General features: G+C 44.5%; 1 protein-coding gene and 1 long non-coding RNA gene across 2 annotated transcripts; one reads left to right on the top strand and one right to left on the bottom strand.

The window, feature by feature from the left end:
* Positions 1-637: 637 nt before the first annotated feature.
* LOC144111171 (glucoside xylosyltransferase 2-like) lies at positions 638-23,449 on the bottom strand. The gene is made up of 6 exons (XM_077644336.1): positions 22,859-23,449; positions 18,801-18,948; positions 18,150-18,281; positions 13,907-14,099; positions 9,792-10,105; positions 638-1,625 (listed from the first exon to the last, which is right to left on the bottom strand). Exons 1-6 carry the CDS (start codon positions 23,053-23,055, stop codon positions 1,443-1,445), a joined length of 1,167 nt encoding a protein of 388 aa, XP_077500462.1. The 5' UTR covers positions 23,056-23,449; the 3' UTR covers positions 638-1,442.
* A 1,674-nt stretch (positions 23,450-25,123) lies between these two features.
* LOC144109907 (uncharacterized) lies at positions 25,124-27,312 on the top strand. The gene is made up of 2 exons (XR_013309643.1): positions 25,124-25,545; positions 25,819-27,312. It is a non-coding gene; the product is annotated as an uncharacterized LOC144109907 (long non-coding RNA).
* The last annotated feature ends 446 nt before the right edge of the window (positions 27,313-27,758 follow it).

The following is a 27,758-nucleotide window of genomic DNA, read 5'->3' on the forward strand; positions in this document are numbered from 1 at the left end:
TTTTCATTACTCGAAAAGCAAAGGAAACGTAGGCTGCTGTTAAATACGGTGCACGACCAGCATGTTTCATGGCTGGCCCGCAAAACTCAGCAGCACTAGATGACCGTCCACTGCGCCACTCAGCCGAATTTTTTCAGCAAGCAAGGCAGGCAATGCCAATCGCTCATACATCGATACACCATCCGGGATGTGTGCAGGTCAGCAGAGATCTGCAGGTTTGGAGAGTGGTTCGGTTCCTTCGGCAGCAGCAACTCTGTCCACATGGTTGCGATAGGTGATATGGCATAAGCCAACAGTGAACGCATTTGGCAGGATCCCCGGCCTAGGTGAAAATCCTAACTGTCCCAAATGGTTTGTGGAACAACTCACTATTGGAACCAACAGGAACCAATTGACTCCTGTTGACCCCATAGGGGTTTGTTTGGTTTCAGAGTTCCCAACTGGGAATGATTCCATAAACATGTTGGGACCAGAGGATTTTTCGATAGGATTCTAGCATTGAATGTTCCAGGTTCAGGCCCTTGGAAAATCTATTACCTCTTTGCAACATTTTCATCGGGAACACATTTGCAGCTGATCACACAAGTTACAGATGTAAGAAATGCGTCAATACGAAGTAAGAATCCACATCTTACTGCTACCAGTACCCATTAGAGTCTTGTTTATTTGTAATCTGCAGCATCAGAACTCAAGTTCGATTAAAAATGAACACTGATCAATACTGATACATTCGTCTCAACACTCTCACACATATAACTTATAGTATTTACTGTCGGCCACATAAATAACGTCCCTTGCATTCTCGTATACTAACAGAACATCAATAGCATTTTTCTTTTGCAATTAACGTGGATAAATTTGTTCGAAATAGCATTTCAGCTTTGAATCATGACGACAGCACCAAGAAAAGCATTACTGCTGATGTGCTAGCCAATACGTCCTCAATATGTGCAGCGTTAATTGAGGGGAATGTGCTAAGTGCACTAAGGAGATCTTCCATGATGCAAAGAAATGCAGCAGTGAAGGTTCTAAGGTGCATGCACGTAGCTTCACAGGTGGCACATGCCACTACTGATAAATAGCGTAGCAAGATATTGCTAGCTGGACACTCATCTGTTTCAGTTTAAGCTGGCAAGCACAATACAGCATGATGACAATGAAAAAACAATGTACATATGCCTTACCATCTACAGAGCAAGTTGCAAGCAACGGAGCATAAACCTAATCTTACATTACAGGTTGACGCATCTTCTTGGGCATAACGTCACAAAAGTTCACCCCTTATCAGAACACATTCTCACCAGATCTATCACAAAGCAAAATACACCTAGCCTGTGACACCATGGGCTGTGTTGACCTAAAATGGATGGTTCTTGTTTTTAAAGACATCAGGCTTTGTCAGCGCAATAAAGTGTTCAGTGGACAGCCACAAAACTGCTTGGTCACTTTGCTGGCAGCCGCAACAGTCTGGTCCTGTTCGCGGAGTAATCGACTGTGCGCGCTGCCACCTCCCAGTGGACCAGCTGCTTGAGGAACTCCGACCTACAGCGTGTGTCGCGGCTTCCCTCCAGGCCCAGCCTGAGCGTGGCAATGAAGCCTTCCTCCAAGTTTTCCCCGAGCTCATACTGCAAAGAGAAAATTGGTGGTTAAGGGGGGACACGGGTCTTTGGGACCAAAAAATGACCAAAAAGTCGAATTTTCGAAATTGGCATTTTCGGAATCTACAACTATTAATCTCCAGTTTCACAAATTTTTGTCTCCCAGAAATCAATATTTTTGCCGTATTACGAAATGTAAATCACCGCGTCACCCGATTTTGTGCATGAGCAGACGATAAAAACGGTGCATTTTCTACTCCGCGGAACGCTCGTCTCAGCGCGCCGATCGCAGCCATCTTGGTCTCGTTTGAAAGAAGACTCTCTGCGCTTCAATTTCCCGCCCCTTGTGCTTGCATGCCCTGAATGGCCGCGGAGAAAAAGAAGCACAAACAACAAAAAAAGCGCGAGGTCCGATTCGCTGATATGAGCACGTGACTGAAACGAGCCCTCCCATTGGCGGATTCTCGCATGCTTCGTCTGCTAGGCTTGCTGCTGGTCGCTGGCAGACGCGTCCCCGGCGCCATTTTGTTGAAAGAAGCGAGACCGACGCACAACGATGTCGCCGATTAAATTCCACTCGCGGCACAAGTTCGGTCAGAGGAAAAGAAATAAGCGAGTCAACAACCTTCCTTCACGTCCTGCATCATCGGAAAGCACCGATAATGCGCAAGAGCCAGCGGCCGGTGAAGCGGCGTTAGCGGACGACGAAGTAAGCCTAACGAGCCCGGCGACAGCTACGCACAGCGGCCGCATACGCTGCGACACCAGGATGCTACAGCGTTCGGAATTGCTCGAAATTGAAGCGAAAGCTAAAGAAAAGCTACAAGCTCTCGATTCGACTTCAGCAACGCAGAGGAAACAGGATTTCATCGGCAACTGCGACGATCGCCCGCTTCGAGACGCCAACGGCAGTGTACACGATACTGCGTTCACTGTTGTGAATCTGGAATCTTTCACCGAACTGCTGAGTGCCGTCAAGTGCAAGGTGTGTGGCGGAAACGTGGACGTTTCTAAAGGTGATCGTGAATACGGTTTAGCCGTGAGGCTCGCTCTCTTGTGCGTGAACTGCGGCGAGATTTCATCTGCGTGGAGTTCGCCGCGCGCTCAAGGAAGCCAAAAAATAAGTCCATTTACTGTTAATATTCTTGCTGCACGGGCAATGCAAAGTACGGGAAATCGGCAAACCGCACTGAACGATGTCTTTGCAGTAATGAATATCTCCCATAGAGGGCTTCACAGTAAAACCTGGCAAGGTTACATGAAAAACAAGCTGACGCCCGCGACAACACGCGCAGCCGAAAAAGTGATGATGGACAGCGCCCGTTCCGTTCGCGAGCTCTACACAGAGTTGCACTTGGACAACCCTGGAAATATCGCTGTCTCGTTCGACGGTTCGTGGATGACCCGGGGTCATTCATCGCACATCGGTGTGGCCGCAGTGATTGAGCTGTTCACTGGACTTGTACTAGACTATGTTGTGTTCAGCAACTTCTGTGCGGGGTGCAAGCGCGGGCCTACGGAAAGTGACCCATCGTATGAGGCATGGAAGAGCAGCCACAGGTGTCAGAAAAACACGGAAAAAAAATCTGGCGAGATGGAAGTGCAGGCTGCACTTGTCATGTTTCAAAGGTCATTAGAGAAACATGGCCTTCGATACACGACAGTTTTGTGTGATGGAGATAGCCGCACATTTCTGGCACTGCAGGAGGCTGATGTGTATGGTTTTATAAAAGTGCAGAAAGAGGACTGCACAAACCATGTGCAAAAGCGCATGGGCACGGCCCTGCGCAATGTGATTGCTAAGCACAAAGGCGAGGGAACAGAGAGCCTCAGTGGCAAAGGCAAGCTCACGGGCGACCTTGTGAACAAGTTGACTGCATACTACAGCTGGGCTCTGAAGTCTCACACCGGAGATGTCGAAGCAATGCAGCAGGCAGTGATGGCCACGTATCACCATGTTACATCAAATGATAATGTGTCAAATCACAGCCTGTGCCCAATGGGCCCAAGCTCATGGTGCCGCCAAAATGCTGCCGCAGCAAAGGGAGAGCCCACTCCGAAGCACAGATATAGCTTGCCATTGCATGTGTGCAAGGCACTATTGCCAATATATCAGCGCTTGGCAGACCGAAAGCTGCTGGAGCGTTGCCAGCGAGGAAAAACTCAAAACAGCAACGAGAGTTTGCACTCGCTAATATGGTCACTGGCACCAAAGGAGCGCCATGCATCATTATTTGCGGTTCAAGCCGCTGTTGCAGAGGCTGTTGTCCGTTTCAATGCAGGCAGTCTTCAAGCGTCTTCCCAAATACTCAGCGAGCTGGACATTAACCTTGGCCTAAGTAACAGGAAGAGGATGGCTGAGAAGGATAGGCGACGAACAACCGAGTCTATGCGCAAACGGGCCTCTTCTGCAAGTGTGCAACGGGCACTGCAAAAGCGGCACTCTACCCACAAGCAGCAGTCAGACTACATGCCTGGTGCTTATTAGCCCCCAGGAAATATAAATATGCAGATATCATCATGAATATTCAATAAATTGTGGCCCATTTGGGTTTTTCTCATTTTTCTCAATTTGCAAATTCTTGCCACCCGGCTGTTTTGGGACAATGATATCTCTGCATCTAGAGCAGATAGAGATGTAATTTTTTTTGCTAAAGGAAGCTTAAGGTGCAGGGGTTGCAATGTTCAAGACAGAATTCCCCTATCAGGTTTCAAAAATTAATGATTTTGCAAACTTTTGAATGCTTGACAAGCACATTTTGAACGTTGATGTTCAAAGTTTCATTAAATTACACACATGGATAAAATGGAAAAACTGCCTTGAACATTGCATTCTCTATTCATTAGGCTATGTAGCCATGTTTAAAAAATTAATTTTTGCCAAGCCATTTTCATTGTAGTGAGGTTCTAATTAATGACTAATTAATGTGATGTAACTTGGGTAATAACTAGCTTAGAAAAAAAAAAAGGCATATTTGAAATCAGCACAAAAAACTGGGCAATATAGTTAAATTTCATTATTATTGGCATAGAAATAATGAAAATAGCTTTAAGACCAGTGTCCCCCCTTAAGGCCACAACTGAGGGCATTCTCAGTTTCTTTGATGGAACACACACAAACACAAACTGATGGAAACACAACAAGGTGACAAGTGTCAAAACAAAACTTGCAATTCCTGTGGCAACAGAAGTTCCTACAACACGATATCTGAAAGCTAAAATTGAATTTAGAAAAATATACCAGCAATGCTTGTTGACACAAACTTCAAAATGATTATGCACCCAGCAACCCATAACGCAATGCGGACGATGTGAAGTGGGAGTGCATTTGGGAGTGAGAAAGAAGTGCAGAGGGGGTGCCTCGAGCCAGGGTCAAACGCTGGTGGCAAGTGCTGGTGGTGCATAGTCTGCTTCTGGTGTTCGCTATGTTTATGTGTGAGGACATCGTGACAATATACAGTAACAATTCCCAGCTAATTCGAACTAGAACCAAATGGAGCCAACTAGTTCCAATTGGATTCAACTAGATCCAACTGGTACCAGTTGGAGCCAAGTGGAACCAACTGGGGAACGGTACCATAAACCAGTTGAACTGGTCATGATTTTCACCAGAATCCCTTTGAAATGAACACGAAGGGACCATGAGAATGTGTTCATCTTATCAGAAGTTCACCTTAACAGAATTGTCACTAAACAAGATAAGTGAGCATGCTGCGTCCAAATATATGTTACATACAGCAGTGAAGAAAATGGCCTTTCAGCAAGAGGATTTATTGCACAATGCATGAAGTGAGCTGAACAGTGAGAGCATGAAACAAGCTCACATTATCTTACTTAACAATATTGACTAGTTTTTTGCTTAATTTTTCACTGTCGCTTTTTATCTCTCTCGTTCCAAAGACCATATATCTTTTTCCCCAGTTTGTTTTTCCTCTGCCACTGAACATATTAGAGGTGCCCAGTTTGGTAGCTCTACGTAGTCCTTCTCTTGTGCCATCTGCAGCGCAGCTGTTAACTTTAAGAGCGGATGCGCCATGTACCTTTCCATCCGCCACAGGCAATGTGCACGTGGCACCGATATCTGGCCATCTCTGTGGTGCCCCAATGCATGCTGTGAAGCGTCAGTGAAAATTCACCGCGCCAAATTTGAAACACCAAGTCAAAGAACAGATGCACTCCGTGTCTATGCACCTTTTCGTGAGCCAGAAGCAACACAATGCACGTGATGCACACGCACAAGCAAGAAAGCTTCCCCTGGGAGAAAACATGCTCGTGCAAGGTGGCTTTCCCGCACTTCGGTGCAAAGGTGCGCAGAAGTTATTTTGTAGGGGTGAGTCTTGTTGCGTGGGAGCATTTTATAGTTTTTCTTTCATCGAGGGGGCATGCGGACACCCCACGAATACGCTGCTCGGGGTAGCGCGCGGTCATTATGGTCAGAGGTTTCTGCGAAAGTTTGTCTTAAAGTATGCACAAAACAGTTAGTCCGATGGGAAACCAGCCAAACGGTCTCACACTGCTCATCTTATAAAAGAATTCTACTAAAAGGAGTCTACTTATATTTAAGCGCAATGGCAATGGCTAGTATGGTAGAAAAGAAATGAGTCCAAATAAGCATTAACAGAAAAAAATTTACAGATCTAACAGTGCATATGGAAGTATACGAAGAGATTTGCTTTTAGATGAAGTGAACAGGTACATTAGTACAACATTTGCCCGTAAAGTTCAGAGACCGAGTCCATTAAAAAAATTGTGTAACATTGAAATCATTTGTGCAGCACCCCTTCGAAACAGTCTCCCTTGAAGTCTATACACAGCTTTCAACGCTTTTTGAGGTCTTGGAAACAGTTGGAAAACACTTCTTTTGGCAGGGCTGTCAGCTCCTTTGCTGTGGTGTCTTGAATGGCCTTCACACTCCCCATCCAACAACCTTTTAGGGCTCTCTTCACACGAGGATACAGGAAAAAATCCCATGGGGAGAGGTCAACCGAGTACGGCGGATGGTGAAGTACAGTAATGTTGTGCTTGGCGAGAAATTTTGTCACGCTGAGAACAGTGTGCAGCCTTGTGTTATCGTGGAGAAGGCTCCATGGCTCCATTGTCCAGATGCTCATAAGTCAAGGCGATGGCGTCGCAGTGCATCACGCATGTGTTGGAGCATGCGGATATAAAACTCCTGATTCACCGCCTGCCCTTGTGGGACAAACTCGCGGTGTATGACACCTCTGGCATCGAAAAAAAACTCAGCATCGTCTTCGTTTTGGTCTTCTGTCGCCGCACCTTTCTCGACGCCGGAGAGCTTGTGGACCGCCATTCGGTGCTCTGCCTCTTTGTTTGAGAATTGCATTGAAAACACCATGTTTCGTTTTCAGCAATGATGCTGTTGACAAATGCAGCATCCTTCTCCGCCTCGGAGAGCAAATCAGCGCTCACTGATGCCCACGTGTCCTTCTGATCCTGTGCGAGGGAGTGCGGCACAAGTCTGGCATTCAGCTTTCGTTTCCCCAAATTCTCACGCAAGATTTGGTGGCATGTTGTCTTACTAATGTCGAGAGCATCTGATAGCATGTGGACTGTAACGGTGCAGACTTGATAAACGATTTCCCTGATCCGAGCCACGTTGTTTTCATTCCGTGAGGTGGAAGGGCGCCCCTGCCTTGTGTCGTCTTCCACCAACGTTCTCCCTGAAACGAACCTCTTGTGCCACTCGAAAACTCGCGCCCGCGATAATGTCTTGTTGCCGTAAGCGTCACGAAGGAGCTCACACGTCTGTGTGGCTGTCTTGCCAAGCTTCACACAGAATTTTATGTTTACACACTGTTCGAGGTGGACGTCCATCTCTCCACATTCACTCACAGTAGAATGCGCAGACGACTAGTGACAACGTATTTTTCTACATGTAGTGCCATCTAGCGGCTGCCACAGCAATTAAAATAAATAGTTCAGGTTAGCCCGAAAATATGGTGCTACACATACACACCAACATTTGTTCTGGGAAACTTTACGGACAAAGGTTGTACACTGAAAAAAATACCTTCACTATCTTGACTTCTTGAGACTTGATTCCATACTGAAATTTAGGCATAACTTGTAGACATAGAATATTGCGCGAGATGGCCAGAGCTAACCTCATAACATTTGCTGGAGGTTATTATACAAGCAGAGAACAGAACAAAAAAGATGCAGCTCTCTTCATCATGAACATTCAGGCACGCAACCTTTCATTCTTTTTTAGCTGCAGTCTTCTAGTAATTTAATAAACTCTACTGTTAGTGCACTGTCATGTGTCCCAGGCTTTGGCACTTCCCAAAAGGCATTCTGTAGAAACCCAACCCTTCGCAGCAATCAAACAGAAAGCTGAAGACCACTGAAGAAGCTGCAACCAAGAAGCTTTAGAGCCTAGAGCTTTCACCGCAATGCTTGCAGTCAAGACCAAACAACCTAGACCAGAGTTTATCAATTTTTTTGTTGCTCTCACGGAACCCCAACAGCTTTCAAAAGGCGCTGAGGAACCTCACATGTCTTAGGTTCCATCCCTTTCAGGCTGACATGGGTGCAGAGACATAGCTCAAGAAATGAACAAATTCAATTAACAATGACTGAATGTACAGTCCCAGTCATATTATTACCGAGCATGCTTTGGAGATCAAACTCTTGTCACGTCTTACTTGGCGAATTTTTTTTTTTGGTTTAACGCCTCGAAGCAATACAGGCTATGAGGGACGCCATAGTGAAGGGCTCCGGAAAATTCGACCACCTGGGGCTCTTTAAAGTGCACTCACATCACATAGTACACGGGCCTGTAGAATATCACCTGCATCGAAATTTGACTGCCGCGGCTGGCATCAAACATGCATCTTTCGGATCAGCAGCAGAGCACCATAACAACTGAGCCACCGCGGTGGCTACCTGGTGAAAATTAGGAAGAACTTTGTACATATGTCAGCATATGCCACTGGTTCCCATGAGTATTAGCCCAAGACACCATATCTTCTCTATGCAATGCGTGAGAAAATTTTAAATGCAAAACCGTGCTCCGTAATACTTTGGCCACGCCTGTACAAAGAAACAGTCTGCAATGAACAATTACAGCACGGTTAATGCTAACAAAAAGTAGGTAAAGAAAAGGTAAAGGTTGAGGCATGCATTGATTTAGGTGCTTGGGGAACCCCAAAAAGCATTCGAACAAACACGGATTCTGTAGAACCTATTTCGAGGAACCCTGTCCATCCCAACATAGCTGGCCTCTATGCTAAAGCACCGACATCGACACCGACGTCAATGCCGTGATTTTGCTGAGTGTGCCACAAACCTCGCTATAGCGAACAAGTAAAAAATCGTAAAATAGCTTGCCATACCTGGAATCCGAAATAAAAAACCCCCATCAGAAATGCACGCAAGAGTGGCGCAATTTAGTAGTTGAAGACAGCAATTTCTGGCAACCCTTACTAGAGAAACGGAGAGATGTTTTCCTAGGTTTTGGCGGCATTTCGAAGGCACCCGCGGTTATTCCGAAGGCAGCAAAAAACCGAACACCAGTTAGGTTTGCTTTCCAGCACAGCACCGCAAGTGCAGGTTAAGCGCCGGTTACGGTGGCCTCCCTGCATCACAACCGTGTCGCGAGGAAAGCGGTACGTGCGAAACTCCCTAGGTAAAAGTCAGCAAGTTTGACGAGACATCCATGGTAGGTGGTCATCTGGGATAAGTACAAAGCTTCAATATTTTGCAACAAAGCTGTCAGGGGTTGATAAATTTGCACATCTGAAGAGCTACTTCACCACAAAAGAAGCCACCATAAACTACAAGATTGCAGTTAACATTTTGCATGAGCACAATGTAAGAAAAGTGTGGTTGTAAATTAGCATATGTAATAAGGAACGTCTGGCAAAGCATGGCATCGCGAACAACTAGCATACTCATTTAAATGGTACACAGTTAGACTTCCTTGCTTAGAGAATGCAGTAAAACTGATTCTCAGTCACAAGCTCATACCAAAGTTGACTTCATCAGTAAAGAAGGACTACTAAACTGCTGTGACGATGTAATAAGAGAACACAAAACAATTTCGTATGGCTTGTCTTTGTGCCCAAAGCAAAAGCATCTACCAATTTCCGGGTGCAGAGAGTGTGCATCAATATGAGAAACAAATCATCAATGTGAGAGAAATTTCCGAGAGGTTCACGGGGCTTTCTTTACCTGGCCCATTGCTTGGTAAAGGGCTCGGAATGCCGGCTCCGAGTCCTTGATAAAGGCCCTGCGCGACCCGTGAACCACAGCAGGAGGCCCGCGAGTGCAGTGGGCTCCGTACATACAGTGGTCGGGCCGGTAGTTCCATTGGCATGAAAATAAGAGTAGTCGCTCGGGGTGTGCACTGAAGAGAATGTTGAGAAGGTCCTGGTCACCCCAGGAGATGGCATGGCTATAGTTGTGCAGCAGCGGCCCCAGGCGGCTCTCCCAGCCAAAGTCACGCATGCGCGTCAGGTTCATCAGCATCACACCAGAGTTGACACCTGCATCATAGAGGACAGGGTATGAACGTGGTGTGAGAAATGCCTTTGTGCAGTGACAGCTGCATTAAAGTGCCTTAACCATGCACCAGGACCCCACTAAGTGGAGTAGATTTTAATCATGAGGACGATCACACATTACACTTTTGGTGATGTGAAGGGAGATTGAAAAATTGAAGTTGGCCTGTATCGATACATTACTGCATTCCAATAATGAAGACACTACATTAACTAAAACAAAGCTTTTATAGAGTAGAAAATGCCAAAAAAAATTAAACATACGTGTCACACTCGCCAGCCAATTTCAGAAGTAACCTGCAGTGCGTTGACACAGTCTTTAGGGCACAAATCCCAGAGGCTAGCAGACATCATCAGTTTGAAACAAGTTTGAATCAGGTGGCAGCAAAATTTTCTAAATCCAATTTTCTCAGCAATAAATGCATCTTTTGCTGTTGGACAAATATCAACACGCCTCTCGTGTAGGCACAGGATCAGTTTTCACCAAGAGCAAAAATTGGCTTGAATTGACCTCAATGTCTTTTCATCGCATTCCTGTCTGAATGTAAGCTGTGAAATAGCAAAATATTATGTATCCGAATATATCAGGAAAACCATTTTGTGTTGCAACTATTATTAAGAAAGACAGAAAACCAGTTAACATGGAAAATGACCCATAACCCTCAACGACTTCATCAGTATTGTATGTATGGATCAGAGTGGCAAGGAACAATATTTCGCCTCCATACTTTTCAGCAACAAAAGCATCTTTTGCTCCCAAACAAAACTCAAAAAAAAATAATAATAAATGGTGATGAAGGACCCTGCCATCGGATTTAGCTACAGATGAGAACCTGATGGAGTTATCCTCAGTGCACCTTTAATAAGCACTCAATCACATAGCAGTTGGGTGCCATCATAACAAAACATGCTTTAACGAAATTTTCACCCCAATAGAGTGTTTTCTGCTTGCTGCTGAGCCCCCACAGAACTTAATGTGCAAAAATTCCCTTGAATGCAATCAACTTAATGAGTGCACATTTTAACAACGGTTTTATGATCGTGAATTTTGAACTCTGCAAATCCATCTGTGAGCAGAAAGAGTGCTGAAGCAAACTTAAGTAAGAAATTCTTAAGTTGCCATTCTCGGCAAGTTGAGGACACCCTCCTGAACTCCAGTAAAATTTATTATGAAACTTAAATGACTTTCCATCCAAAAGGTAGTGATGCATGAGACAAAAATTCCCAAGTGCCTTCAGCCAGATTCAAAGCGACATCAGCGCCAACCTAGTAGCTTGCTCATGCCATGCCTAAGTCCACTCAGCCATTGCTCAAGATTTGAAAATAGCGTTTTTAAGAGAGTTCCATACGTAAACTACACCTGCAAGACTTTAGATGGTCAGATTGAATGCGGATACACAGAACATGCTACATGAAAGTGTGCATGTCATTGCAATGATAACGTGTGATGGTGCTGGTAGTGACAATGTGAAATCACAGATAGGGATGCATATCATGCAAACACAAAAGGGAAGGGCATTCATCACTGTCATTGATGGTCATCCTTCATGCGTGTAATGGCCATCCTGTATGTCCACATATTAGGTCCATATACATACTTGATGAAGCTTGATGGCTTCAAAAGAGCCAGCAAGTGCCATCAAAATTAACGCGATGTGGATTCTACATCGGAGCACAGCAGAGCTTGATTGACGAGCAGTCTTTCTGTATAACAGCACACAAATACGAGAAGGCAGCCGAATGCATCGCAAATGCTAAAGAACAAAAACCACTGTGCTAAACACATACATATGCTGAGACAGACTGAAAGAGTGCAAGAAACAGCTCTTATAACCCATACTAGAAACAGCTATGCTACTCTCAAGTAATTCATGCTGGCACCTATGTTGTGACAATGAGACAGACTACAAATTTTTTCATTCCTTAGGGCAGAGGCATCATCAACACAACTGTAAAATTTAAATTTCCCATCTCTGAGTGGCTACATCAAGTGGTTAAAAGTGCAGTATCAACTTAAAGAAAAATGCAGGGTGCCGCCGTCTGACAATGACACCAGCCGTTACCGCCTCTATTGTAGCTCAAAAAGCTAAGAAACTGCTCTGCAGCTTAGAATAAAATGCTGTAGACACACGTTACATGAAGTTTATGATACGAAAACAAGAGATGTAATTTAATGCAGATTCACAACCCATCATGGAGGGTTGGAACAGAGCGAACAGACGAGAGACGAGAAGGGAAAGACACAGACAAGCGCTGACTCACAACTAAAGTTTTTATTGACAAGAACATACATTTTATACCCAAAAAACACATGACATATCAGTAACATAGCAACCAGCCGCAAGGTACACTCTCATCAACAACGAGCTTGCCCCCCCCCCCCCCTTTACTTTCAGTTCATGAATTATCTAAAAACGAAACCTCCCTACCTCCTTATCAACAAGAAACAAGGAAGGCTGGCTAACACACTCTGCTTATCTTTTTTGAATGAAATATGCGTCCATTATTTCCCTGGTTGTTTTATCTCTGTGGCGAAACAAAATCTTTGTTTTGGTGACCAAGGGGTGGCATTTTTTCTTTTTCTTTTCCTGTTTTCCGCACTCGCAGCAGTGATCTTTCAGATGGGAATAACTTGAATCCAAGAGTGAATTCATGTGTTCCCGCAAACGAATATTAATGCAACAGCTGGTGTGGCCTATGTAAACTTTCTTACAAGAGAGTGGAAGCTAAAACAACTGAGCAGGCACAATCGACCAACCGTGACCTGTGTGCCACTCGGCATTGGAACGGGCTAACACTATTTCTTCATGGCGATTGCTAATGGCTCGGTATAGCCCACTCAACTTACACGGCACCAAGAAAAACGACGTCTACTTCGAAACGTCCAGCCACATTTTTCAAACTGTGTGCTATCTTGTGTACACAAGGAATAACAGCGAGTTTCTTATGTAACTTTTCACTTTTTGGTTTCACAAATTCCGCCCTTACCAATCGCAAAAGCTTTTCACAAGTTGATGAAATAACACTGTCTGGAAAACCTGCGCTTTCTAGCCTATGGACTTGTGACAGCACACTATGTGGAGATGATGACACGAGTTCCGAAGGCCAGAGCGAATGCAAGACAAAACAATTCCACTTTTTACAATTTTCGAGTGCCCGGATGAATAGTTTGAAACGGGTTTCTGGGACCTTTGTGAATACTCCCAACACACGTGGTCGTTTTTGAGAAACAATTTGAGGCTTAAAAACTGGACAGCATCGTTTGTTGGAACCTCAAACGTGAATGACACGTGAAAGAGCTTCAAGGTGTCCACTATCCTCACCAGAAAATCATCTACAAATCATGTTTTTTTTGGGGTATAAAATGTATGTTCTTGTCAATAAAAACAACTAATTGCGAGTCAGCACTTGTCTGTTTTTCTCTTCTCTTCTCCCGTCTGTTCACTCTGTTCCACCCACCATGAACTGTTACCAACTCGCCCAACTTTCCATTCTTCTTCAGATTCACAACCAACAGCTGTCAGTGTTGACCCACACAGCACATGGTAACATAGCGTATACAATAAATTGGTATGCAGCGGCATCATCTGCAGACCTTCATAAGACGACGCACAAATTAGGTTTTCTAGAGTTCTGCAGAGCAGCTTGATAAAAACATGCATACCGGAGCTTCAGTGCAGCATGCCACATTATTACACTGTCAGCTATTCATTTTGGAATCTGGTGCGCTCTGTGTCCTTTTCAGTTACGCCACACTTGTTCCGCAACAGTCTGCAATACACTCACCGAGTGGCTGGTAGAAGGGGTGCCGGGCAAAGCGCCGGTACCAGTTGGTGGCATAGTCTTCACTTTCTGGTGCCAACGCTGCCAAGTGCGAGCCATTCATGAGTGCAAAATGCTCCCACAGCTTCTCAATGGGGCTCAAGAAGAGGACATCGGCATCCACATAGATGACTGCATCCACTTCTGGGAGCATACTCTGCGACAGGGTAAGAACCGAATGAACGCCAACACAAGCATGACTTTTCCACTGTGACCTTCTAGGATCCCAGATCACTCCTAGATCACCTATCGCATTTTCCTGGTAATGCGCGCGACCCCAATATGAAGTATTTAAAGTCGCACATAACTACGTGGCCGGTAGACGTGCAGTAAGTTCTACATTACTCCAAGCATACCTCAGAATAAAACATCGCGCACACTGACAAAACTAGCTGTCCACTGCTCGGGGCTGTGCTGTGTAAGACAATATTTTTATATTGTGTCCCACTAATTACTAAGATTAGGCAAGAATCTATTAAATATAATAAACTCTCAGCAGCTCACAACACTATCATACTATGAAATATCGGCTAACTACTGGTTTTCAAATCTGGCAAGTGAAAACAAGTTAACAGGGCCGTCAGCAAAAGGGTAAGCAAAAATGACAGCCCGGCAGAGCACAAGCGGGAATGAGTGAAGCAAACAGCCCTATCCACCTGTTGCGTATTCACCAACTGCAGCTTGTAGAGCCATGAGGCCTAAAATCATATTATTCAGCACACATGCCCAAAATATCTCATGGGCTGATCTAAAAGAGATAACCTAAAAGAGATACGTATCACACAGGTAGTGAGCTCAAGACACAAAAATATCTGATAAATGATTGATAAATTTGTAAGAGAACATTGGAGAAAAAGCCTACCTCACATCTTCGTAAATGACACTGAGGGCCCTAATCCTTTAAGACACACATTATATTCAATCATCGTGATAAAAAGCTGAAAATTTGTGTGTACGTATTTAGTACCCCCTTGACAATGAAGTTAGAACTCAGCGTGAAATAAAAAGGACATATGGAAAGACACACACGAGCGCTGTCTCGCAACTGACTGAATTCAGGAGGCAAAAATCACACAGCAATCTTGGAGCTCAAATTCAAGTATAAACCAGGTTAATTAAAAAAATTTCAGCAATTTGGGTTTTTTGTGCATTATTTCTTCCAACAGGAATAAATTATTACAGCTCATGAGGGCACATAGAGCATTATATTTTTGCCCATAACTTTCATAAACAATGCAGAAATGGCCGGATGCAGAAGAACTGCTGACCAAATTACGTATATTTGTTTTCCTTTCATTTGCAACAATTTCATCATGTGCAATGCCACTCCCATGTGAAGCAGTACTGTGTTTCTCTTGGACAAGTCTTCGCCTGTACACTCAAAAATATTCAGCAACAGAGCAGTGATTTTAAACTTGCAACAGCCTTGCAGCAGGCCACTATAAACGTGTGTCGCACTTCATATAATGATGCCAAGAAACTTCGGTAAACTCCTGTGTGCTGGCCTGAAGCTTTTGAAAGATACCTTTTAAGCTCACCTTTAGGTCAAGCCAACCCATGAATAACAAGGGTTGCATAAATATCATCAGCAATTATGCAAAAACACCACTCTAGAATAAACACAATATATCTGCCAGTTTCCGTATGGCACCTTCAGCTTTCTTCCCTGGCGGATTCCATTTTTTAAAGGCGCATTTCAGGTGTAAAACTGTCAGACTGCACGAATGAAGTGAAACCACACTTTACTCAAAAACGAAGAGTGCTAGCAGAATTGACACTGTGCAAGCTCAATAAAAACAACATTAAATAATGCAAGACAACAGCATTAGAAACACCTGAAAACTGAACACTGAAGAAGATGACTACATGGATAATTATCATGAGGATTCATAGCGCACAGAATACACAGGACACAACACAAGCGCTTACTTCCACTGAATGGTCTTTATTTTTTTATGTTTTTATTGTTTTGGTTTTCTTCTTTCCTTGACACATCATGACCTTGACAAGATAATCATTGTTAGTTGTTTGTACGTGCGCAATACCTGACCTTTATAAGGCTGTCAGCGCCAAATAAAGACCATTCAGTGGAAGTAAGTGCTTGTGTTGTGTCCTGTGTATTCTGTGCGCTATGAATCCTCATGCTGATTACCCACTAGCCCGAACCCTGACCCTTCTATGGATAATTAGTTATTTTCCCTGTAACTGGCATCTTTAAGGAAGCTATTGAAATTCTTAGATTTTCAAATAGTATGTCAACAATTAAGGCTAGGTAAGAATCAATACACTATGTACATTCATTAATCTGTCTGAGCAGGATAGAAATTTTAAAGACATTGTACTCAGCCAGCTGAACCAAGGGAATTGAAATGGAGAACAAATTATGGTAAAGAATAGAGGAATTTGGGTTACTATCAATGTTAAACTGGCTCTCAGAGGACAGCACAGATTTCATCGTCCAAAAGATACTGGTAGTGCAAAAAATCCTAGTTGCTACACCTTCCTGTCATTGTGAAAGGGTTCCCCGACACTTGTTTTGAATTGCACATGAAAAAGAGTTCTAAAAAAAAAGAAACAATCTGGAAAAACACATGAGAAACACTCAGCGAGACTGCCACAGAAATGCATTTCCACTGACTGCCCCTGAAGGGCCCTCCATTAAATTTAGGCCATCTTCTTCGTTTCTTCGTCTGCTACTGCATCATTTATGTGGTCATTTATGCAGCGTTCACTAACAAAGATGTGTGAGGTTTTTACTGCCATCCAGGTGAACCTCAGCACAGCTGAGGTGAAACATGGTCTGATAAATCTGCTTTGCAATGCATTATTCTCATAACAATGTAGTACCACAAAGTGAAAAAAAACTGCAGCGTCCCTTGTTGTTGAGAGCAGATGGAAGCATGAAATGCTTAGCAGTACCGTGTTAGCTGCGTTATTGAAATGTTTGTCGTTCATGTCAAGCTATGCTACAGCACAACCCACTTCGGCCGCCAACATCGCTGGAGAGGAGAAGCGAGAAATGCACATGCTTACGACAACGCGCTCACGAGTCAACAACAGTGTAATGTGTCGCGAGTTTCAAGGCCTTGTCTCTGCCAAACACACCAATCACAAGTGTGGCACTGCTTGGGCGTGACAACGTGCACCCCAAAGCACCCCCTTATCGCCACCCTCCGTTCTTCTTTATGGCTTTCCGTGCCTGCTGTTTATCCCCAAGCTGGGGAGCACGTAAACTCTACCTTATCATTTGTGTCACTTCCAGACCGGCGGGCTTCGTGGCTGGCAAGCAACGAGATGGGATCACTCAAAACACTGTTCCACGCTGTCGCCGGAAACCCAGTTCTCATTGTCACTGTAATTGCAGAGCCTTCGAATGACCACATGGCATGCATCCGTTTGGACTAAAAGTTTCAGAAAGTTCACTTCATGTTCTTTCCCTGATTTGCCGCGGTACCTAGACGATGTTTCCCTAAGCTCGCTGAGAACATCTAAAGGTATTTCATGCTTAAAAAAAAAAAGTAACAAGACTTCAAATTCGATCATACATAACATGTGCCAGGCTGTCCTTTCAGGATTTTGTGTTTGCAGTCACAGAGATTTTATGCTGTCTTTCGGCTTGGAACTGCACCAATTCAATCATGTGGTCCCAATTTCCTCATTATGGTAACAAGTCACTAACAAAGCTATCTACTGAGTTACACAACATTGCTTTGCAATGCAAACATCATTTTGAGTTTTTTTCATATCAGGCCCAGTACACCGTCAATATACTTACAAACAATTATTTTGTCATTTCTAAATGCCCCGAGAATTAGTTCAAAGTAGAAGAAGCATCATGTTGTGCTTCCACTAGTAAAGCATTCCCTTTAAAAAAATTTCTGACATCAGAATTATTTCTTTCCTTCCATTGCTACCACAATTCACAAGAGAGCTGCCACAAATCCCTGCCACAAATTACAAGACAGCTGCAGATAACCACGCTATTATGTCACCTATTCTAACCCAAGCTATGCACAGTTAAAGATATAACTGCAAGCAAATGAATGTTCCCAAAATACACAGGGTACTACAAATGCCCCCAACAGTTGTTCCTCTATTTACCTTTCAGTAAGCCTTGCATAGTGTTGCAAGTAGTATCTGTGAGCCTTCAGTTAAGTGCAGTTCAGGAAAGTCAAGGTAACGACATGGAAAAGCATTCTTCACTCACGGGGAGAAACAGGCGCTGAGATGCACATGGCTTGAAGAGGGTCCGCCACTTTTTGGCATCCGGCTCAGGAAATTCCACAGGTTGTACCTGGTATCGAACGCGCTTCAAGACGCTTGGAGGCCATGAAGAGATCTGCCCACAAAGAGTGATAGACATAAAAATAAAAAGAAGAAAGTGAGCAAAGTTAACACAAGGAACTGTTTTCAAAATTGTTGTAACTATCAAGTGACCACAGAGGCTGAAAATTGTATAACTTAATACGATCAAAGGCTGTTTAGGAGACAACATGCATAATCAAATTTGTGAAAAACTGCAACGTGCAGCACTTGCAGGATGGGTAGACTGGCTGTAGCTTTTAAATGACCAATACTTGCATCACAGTAGTGTCCAGAAAAGATAAGTCTCGCTTGACTGACTCAGTGATAGTGATAAGGTTATGATGATGCAAATCACATTACACACAGCTGTACTCTAGTTTGGGCCTCACGAGAGTTGCATATACTAGTTGCTTTGCAGAAAGAGAGTGACTAGGTTGTGTCAAAGAAAGCCTAGGGCACAGTTATCATTATACCTCGTTGCATACATAGCAGTCAAAACACACGAGCTCCTTCTTGGCAAGTCCGGAGTGCATGGAAGGATAAATGCACCAACCGCTTTCAATAGAAGCTCTCTGTTGTCATCATCGGCAAACAGCAAGAGCTCAATAGGAACCGTCGTGAAGGCCACCGCAGACTTGAGGTTGACAAGAGTCATGTTGAGTAGGCTGTTGCATGTGACCACCACTAGCTTGATGGGCTCGCTGGAAAAGAAAATTTCTCCTCAAAGGTCATGGAGATAAAGCACGGAGGCCATGTTCTGCACTGAACTTTACATAAGCACTGAACATAACTCCAATAAATTACTTGTGCCGCTCACATCATAGCTGAGTGATTTGCAATGGTCCACTGACATTATACAAGAGGTGCTGAACTTGAGAGAGAAGATTGAGCGAATGTGATGTCACTAATAAGTGACATCACATAAGTTCAAGACTGAAAACTATCAATAGCAATGTTCAACTCTGCTCAACCGCTTAAGCCCTAGCAGGGTGAGATGTAAAAAAATTGTAGGAAACACTTAAGCTCCGCCTTAAGGGTATGACGAGATAGCATTAATAGGTAAATGCCCATACATGCGGCATTGCTAATTCTCAAGTTTACATTTGTAGATCCCTGGGAGTCCTTATATCACCCCTGGCACTGCGGTGCAGCGGTTAAGCGATCCGCCACTGCCCGGTGATGGCAGGTGCTGCCACTGGTGGGGGATTGTGCGACCCGGGTTTCTGTTCCCGAGAAACCTCTCGAAGACAATCATTAGTTTAACTGCTACCTACAACGGTGCTAAGCTTGCTCACAATTTGGTAGGCAGTTTGTGTGACGCCACAAGGTCACCTGATCTAGGTGACCCATCTAAGTTGCCAGAGTGGCCAGTTACTCTGGCCTCTCCTGTTGCAAGGCTTCAAACGTTCGACACTGACGCACCAACGCCGGATAATTTTTTAAAACATGGGGGTACAAATGCTGTCGCGTTAAAACAGCCAGTAAATCTGCCGCCTGGCATGCTTTACATCCGAGAAATGGTCAGACATGCTTTCAATGCCAACACCCACATTAGCAAAGTCTTACTAATGCTACCTCCAAGAATCATTAGAGTGCTTTCCCCTTACAAAGCACGGGCCCCCAGTGCAATTCCATGAGTTGTTTCATTGCTATCCAAGTATTTCAATTATTCGTTTGTTCCTCGTTTCAGGTGCAACACAGGCCTTAGCTCGCAGCTGTGATCAGGTGCTTGATGTGGTGCTAGATATCCTGCTGTATTTACAAATATTCACTCTCTTCTGTCCACGCCATTACTCATCAAAATACTCCTTCCTTACTACTTCTGCTTCCCCCATGCAGAGCAGAAGGCTAGGGTAATGGCTGATGCCGATCTCTCTACGTTGCAGGCCTCCCTGGCAGAGCACACACCAACAAAGCATGTCAAACGAAGTGACAGTCCATATGTAGAGAGCGACCATAATAGGTTTATTGAACAATGCTTTCCAAATAAATGCAACCAATCGAGCCCGTCTAATACTAGACCCCCAAGACTCAAACACACTACACACCTCACAGAATACAGATTTAACAATGGTCCATTTCAATTCTCTTTTTCCCAGACTGCAAGACAGTGGAATAAGCCACCCGGTGATTTTGTAAACACCCCTTCTCTTAGTGCATTGCTTTTGACCTCATGTATTGAGTATGGCGCCGTAGCATTGCATTTTGTTTTGCCGCAGATACTGCTTTGTTATGCACTGAAGAATTCACATGGGTACTTAAAAATTAATGTTTAATCTTGAATTGTTTTGTGTGCAAATCACTTCATAAGACCAATAAGACTACTAGGCATACTTTTGGCAACTATCGCTATTCCTAATGCACTGTAAGTGACTTTTGTTCATTCCGTGTTTTTTGCTGCGAGTTGTATACTGTTTTTGACTTTTTTTGTGTGGTTTCGCTATTCTCTTATGTGCATGTCATGCAAATCATTGGTTCTTCAAACTTGCGAATGGTGACTATGTATGAGATGTGTATTGTGTCCCAAAGCCCTGCCACAGCATCTTGGCGCAAGTGCAGTATGCTTAAACAAATAAATAAATGAATAAAATGTTGGGAGGCCGTCTTAACATCTGTTTGCACACCACCCCTTCTAGCACACTTTCATTAAATTACTCTCTCCAAAAGCAGCAACACATGCATCGAATAACAGTGGTGTCAGTGCCCTGAACCATCATCATATGTTTAACCATTTTTAAATCTCTGCTCTTTGAGAGCCAAAACTTCACAAGTTTTCTTAGTCTTTTTACCTCAGAATCATATATCTCTGCTTCTACATGCTAGAGACTTAAAAAGTGTGTGAAACGTTGTTTCCTCCACATCGCAATCCTTCTAACTGCCGAAGCAAAAGCGGTATTTGTGATTTATTTCCATAGCCACTGCCACTGCAGATTTGAGACAGTAGGCCATCTCTCTTCCTGTCTCCCTCCACTTATAGGTGTGGACATCTCTCTTCATTCCATCCTGCACAGCATATGCTACTAAATGTACAGAATCGATCACACTTGTCTAGAGCACTCGAATGATGTACTGCGGAGCACATGAAGTTAAATCTTATCGCAGCTGCTTTGCTGACAGCAAGGTGCTAGTGCTCGTGCGTTTCACATGAATATTAGGCTCCTCTTCAGTGCAAGTATTATCAATGAATGCCAATACCTACTTTAAAATTTCGCTTTATTTCCACCGGACTGCACCGCTCGAGCGCTCTAGACAAGTGTGATCGACTCTGTACTGCCCCATGCGTTCAATTGATAGCAAGCGTTTCTCCACACATTTTCAAAGCTTCTATCAGTGAAACAGCCTCAACTTACACAACTAATGTGGCTGTGCTTAGCAGTGTGCAGCCTATGAATACAGCAGCCAGTGCACAAACTCCCTCCCTCAGCACAAGCACCAATGGAGACTTCTAGCATAGCACATACTGCTATCACTTACCACGTAGCGTGTGCCATATTGTATATGCACAGATCACCTTGAGGACTACACATGGCGCAAGGCACCAGCGAGCTGCACGCATGGCTGCTGCATTGGAACCAATGATCGCATGTACACGGTACACGGTAATCAGCAGCGATACATGCTATGCTAAAAGCCTTTTCCGTATATCTTCTGAAAGGAGTTATGGCAGCCCATCATGCTAAAAGTCCAGAGCGTCAGACTGCACCACTGCACATGTGTGCGCTATAGTTGAAAGCCACCGTAGCATGGGCAGCTTTTTGAGACTCCATGGAATATTCAACATTATAATACTTGTTGTTGGGCTAATCAGTTCATCACTATAGTAAATAAGCAGGTAGCGCAAATAGGATGTGGAAAGGTCAACAAACGACATAAGAACTGTTACATACAATTATCAGGCAATAAGTAGCACTGCTCATGTCAGCATGCACTTTATGTCTATGCTAGCCACCTTTCTTAGACTCCTTCATTACCTCTTTGCATTTCTCTGACTTTTTCTATATTCTGCTGCATTCCTGTCGTTCGTGCTATACAACACAGTTTTCATCGTTGTAAGCTACAGTGGTACGGCAACCAAAGCTGGAGGAGTTTAAGCATATTTTAAATCACACAAGAAGTCACTGAATAGAATGCTGCCATTTTCAACCCGGCATATGCGTGGTTCCTGCGCGGGGGCAAATGTAAGCAGCCGAAGCAATTCACAGTATGGCAAGCTAAGGAATCTAGGGTACCGTTCCGGTCATGCAAATTAAGTCTAGCAATGATGACAGCCACTACAGACCCGCAGACTTTTTCTCTCAAGAGGCGTTTTGCCGTCATGTTACAAATACAATGCAATTACAATAAAGCAAGTATGAAAAAGCAGGTCACTGAATTTATGTCTCATACAAAAGATGAAGCCCGTTCTCTGCGCGCTGCTTTAAAGCTCTCGGCACTAGGCACGGAGAGTTGGGTTTGCGTGCGTGCGTGAACCAAAAGGTACGAAAGGCGGCTTAACAGCGATGCTGAACCGATATCCGATTACTGAATACTAAACTGCGATACTGAATTACTGAACATGAGGCATGTAGCACGCAGGCCGCGCGGCAAGCGGACGTATCCAAGCATGCTTACGTAGGGCGCTCTTCGACGCCAGACGAGGGCTGGGGCTCGGGTTGAGCGGTGCTTTGCAGTGCCTTTGCTTTCGGAAAGCTCTCCACTGTCGTAACCCTGCTGAGGTTGGTGTACTCATATTTTAACAGGCACGCCGCTCCCAACACCGAAACGACGAACAGGCACCGCACAAAATACACCTTCCGTTGCACCGCCATGGGAGAGCGTAGATGCGGGAAGCCGAAAGCACGGGGCTTCAGCCCTCGGAGTCTGCAGTGTATCAATAAGATGAACTTGAGACTTCATCGGAAGATTGGACTAGGCGCTCTTTCTGCAATGACACTTCCCACGAGAAGGGGGCACTGCACCGTTGACTCTCCCCGGTTACGTTGTTCCGAGACGCGCGGTCTACGCTGGAGCCCAGCTGCAGCGATGTCTGCACAAAAATGTGATCCATATTCATCCTGTCTTGCCCCACAAGCGTACCAATGTACCATTCATGAGGCAAACAGGGTGCAAGTCCAGAACGGAGCAGATATCATTATCGCACTAGCAGTACGGATCCCCCAGACGACGCGGAGACGCGGTCGCCGTCCGGATAGGCCCAGAAACGTGAATTTTTAATAATATGACGTTCTTCCGGTTTAGGTCCGGAGACAAGCTAGCGTCACGTTGAGACAGAGTTTGCAATTTGAGGCGATATTAATACATAGAGTTTTTTACTAGTCTGGGCCCGAATTACGGAACTCGCTCTAAAGTTGTAGAGCGTTACGTCAAAATGACGACAGCATGACGACAGGGCTAGACGTCAACGCGTGACGGAACGCGGAATCAACCAATGGCTAGTAGGGTGCCGCCCCGGAAGCGCTTATTTGAACGACAAGAGGCCAATTTGCACGGCAAGGGGCCGTATGCTAACTTTTTTATAAGAATACGCAGTGAATAAAATAAACATTGTTTTATTCTTTCATAAAAGTGTACTTCACTCTCACTGCCATGAAGTAAAACAAGAAGGACATTCACTTTTGCAAATAACTGCTTTCGTGGGTAAGTTTTGTTGCCATGAGGGCGCGCTGGCAGATGTAAACACTGAACATGGCGGCCTTCTAAAAAACAGCTGATCCCACGGCTAGTTCCTGCTTTTTTAGGCGTCGTCTGAAATCAAGGTTCTATTTGGTTGTCCAAAGTGAGCGGATAACAATTATCGAAGCCAGTGAAGGTCACGGGCCTCCAGAAAGGAACCTGCACGAAACGTCGGGCCCGAAAATCGACGAAGACAACTTGAGGTAAGCCTGTGTTATTGGTTTAAATATGCCACATGCCAAGCATATGATTTGGGTTCTGTTTCTTTCACTTTAGCAAATACAAGACGTCCACGAAGCACGGCTTGTTGGATAAAATCAACTTTTTTGGCTTCATAAACGTCTGGCACAAATGATTCAGTTGGGAAGGAGCAAGAACCAAGCAAGGCGGTTGGGCGCACGCTAACAACCTTGCTCGTTTTCGGTCGTTCTTGGCTGTGCTATAAGTTGCTGCAGCGCAGCACACGCATATGTTCCTGTAAAAACATATTAGCCCGAACTCAGAGCAAAGGTTTTTCCCTGTTATTCCCTGCTTTCGAAAAGCGGAACAGAAACTATTCCCTGTTTGTTTTCCCCGCTGTGTTCGCTGCTGCAATTCTCTAAGCGGGAATTATAGTCTCGAAATGGCGCCAACACGAAGAATGCCGAGCGAGCAAGAGCTAATCGTAATAGAGTCTATGAAGAGCCATCCGCTCTTGGCTCGGGCTTCTGCCGACCTAACAAACTCATACACAGCTGTTGAAAAGCGCGAGCTGTGGGTCCAGCTTGCGTCGATTCTCAACAACAAGGGGTCGGCCGTTTAAAAACATGATGTCTTTGCCTTGCGCCTTGCTAGCACTGTTTATTCCATCTGTGGTGTATTTTAGTCTCGGAGGAGGTGCAGGAATGCATAGACAAGTGGTTGAGCATTATTGATTGCTTCTCTTTTGCTAGTGCTCTTTTAGTTTCATGGTCTGCCAGTACCAATCAGCCGCACCTTTTACCCTGTTACAGCAGAGGAGATGAACGGGGAGCCTCAGCAAGTTGTCGACAAGACACACGGAGCCCCACAGACCATGAGTTGGCTTTCCATTATTCAAGCTCCATACTACCCTTTCTGGCAGCTGATTGAAAGTAATAGCACTATACTCTCTGGCAGCATTTGCAGCAGTAGCCAAAATACTGCAGAGATTCTACAGTACATACAAAACTATCTCTCTCTGGCTTTGCCACGCAGTGCAGAATGTTTATTTCTCTTGCAGTGAGGCTGTGACATCTCCTAGCAGTCTAGCAAATGTGCACATGAAATATGCTACTACAATGCTGCCCAAGATTGCTGTCCTGTATATTTATGTCAAGTCCTCTAACACATTGTACCAAATGTTTTGCGTATTCCACCACGTGATGAGCACATTTTCTTTCCCGACAGCTACACCGGTGCCCTCGCCGCAGCCCTCACAGCAGCACACACCAGAGCCCCCACTGCAGCCCTCAACACGTGCCACGCCTAGCCTTCTTGGGAAGTGACGGCGAGACGATGGGGCCAATAAGGTGCTGCGCCAGATGCTGTATGAATCGCATCGTTTGGATTCCCTTACTGACGCCCGGAACCGCCAGGACGCTGCTTTTCAGCAAAGCATGCTGGAGGTGTGTACTCGCTGCGCACACTGCACTTTGAAGAGTCGAAGCCGTCACCTGAAGCATAAATATCAGTGCTCTCTTTTGAGCACCTCTACTTCTGTTTTGACGCCTCTTGTGGGAGGTGGTTGGGACAGCTGAGTTTATGAAACTGACACGAGTCTTCTACAGCCATACTTTGTCCAAAATATCTCAGCACCTGAAATTTTACATAGAGCTTAAGCGAGATCTCAAAATTGGTTGTCAGTAATAATTTGTAATTGGAAGTATTTTTACATGCAGGCCATATGGGAGGTGACAGATGCTGTGCAGGCGTCAAATGGTCAGCAAGAGCTGCTCATCCAGAATGTGAACCTACTGACGCTAATCTTACAAAAGCAGCTTGAGCCACCTGCACCACATTGAATTGTTCATATTTATGTCATTGTTTGCTTGTTTTTATTTTTATGAAAGAACCTCTTCATATGTTTATATTTATTCAAGAACATTATTTACTTCTCTGCCAGGTGCAGACTCATTGAACTATTTTTAGTTTGCTTGTTAAAATTTCTGTTTTATGTGTTTGTTTATTTACATTGTCTGCTTCTCTGTCAGGTTTCTGTTTTTGTATTTATTCAAGATCATCTCTGTCATGTGCCATAGCATCATTTTTTTATTTCTTGTAAGCTCTGCAGGCCCGGATGCTTCACACTGTTTATTTTCTTCCAGTTATGTAATTTAAGCTCTGCCAGGTGTGAAAGCCTCCTATACTCTTTTATTTTCCATTCCTTTCAAATGTTTACCTGCAGCTGTGGCAGGTGCACAAGGTGCAATTTCTAGTGCTTGTTTTCTTTCATTGCAATATGTGGGGCAAAGTTGTTCTGAAGTGACTGTAGTTATGAAGGGCACCATAATATGGGGATTCTGGATAAATTTTGAACACTTCGATTTTGTGTCTGTTAAGGTTGTTTGCATGTTCCTGAGTCGTTTTTTTTTCGCATTACTTTTCCTGCTTTTCCGTAAAGTGTCCATTGTGTGCATTGTAACATGTTCTATCCTCAGTAGACCCGAGGAAAAATGAGGCTTGCCAGCATTCGTCCAAAGTCGCTTCTGAACTAGTGTTGAATGCAGGCAAAAAAAAATTTGGCGGATGCTTGAGCTCCGCCTTTAAAGGTATGATGCAACAATGTTAATATCTCTCGTTTGTGGATCCCTTTACAACTTCAAACGCAGCCATGTTGGCATCATCGTCTGTGATACTCGTGTGTCTTTTACACGTAACATGATTTTTTAGTCCAGTAAAATCTACGAAGAGCAATGTCTTGTGTAGCACTTGCTGTGCATTCCACCAGTTATGCAATGTGTTTCAGAAAACTGCAAACCGGGGCTGCATCGAGCCTACAAGTCTGCACAACATGCCAAACCTGTGATTACTAGCATTCAAGCTGGCAGTCAAGATGAAGCTTTTTTTTTAAGGGGCAAACAGCGTGTAAGACTTAGACGGAAAGCAAAGAAAACATAGGACGAGTGCTTATCCTGTGTTTCCTGTGCTTTCCGGCTATGTCTTTCGCACTGTTCGCCTTAAAAATGTACAGCCAACTCGCCCGTTTGGCCAGAGTGTAAGATACAACTGTTCTTGTGCAATCTCTGCTCAGCACTCGACAAGGCATATGCAAATCACTGTTGATGCTGCATGCTTTTGTTTCCCTGCTGTGTGTTACAGTTGGCAAACTAGTATGAACAGCTGTGGCGAAAAAAATTATTGTGACCAATGAATAAACGTGGTGCAAAAACAAACGCTTTACTGGTTCCTAGCAGTCTCCACACCACACTTTTCCCTCGTGCACATTCATCAAACACATAGTTACAGCAAGCAACTGTTTGCCTAAGTGGGCAGGTCGACGTAAGCAACGGCGAAAGACGGTGTACAAGGATGCATTTCACTTGTTGGACGAGCTGTTTCGGCGTGTATTTCGACTTGAGAAGGAGAAAGTGCAGTAGCTGTGCGGCAAGCTTGCTGATGCACTGAAAGGCGTACTGGTGACCACTGCCGGTGGAGCAGCAGTTGGTGTGTGCACTTCATATCTTGACACTGGAGGCTTTCAAGCACACGTAAGAAAAAGTAATTTACAAATGCTGGAATGTGGCTACCAGTGGCCAAGGGCATCATATCACACAGGGGCTCGCGCACTAACAGAGGGCAATGGCACTGCCCGTAGCAAGAGTGGCTACGACAACTCGCC

Source organism: Amblyomma americanum, chromosome 11 (assembly GCF_052857255.1).
Source record: "Amblyomma americanum isolate KBUSLIRL-KWMA chromosome 11, ASM5285725v1, whole genome shotgun sequence".
In the NCBI taxonomy this organism is placed as follows: Eukaryota; Metazoa; Arthropoda; class Arachnida; order Ixodida; family Ixodidae; genus Amblyomma; species Amblyomma americanum.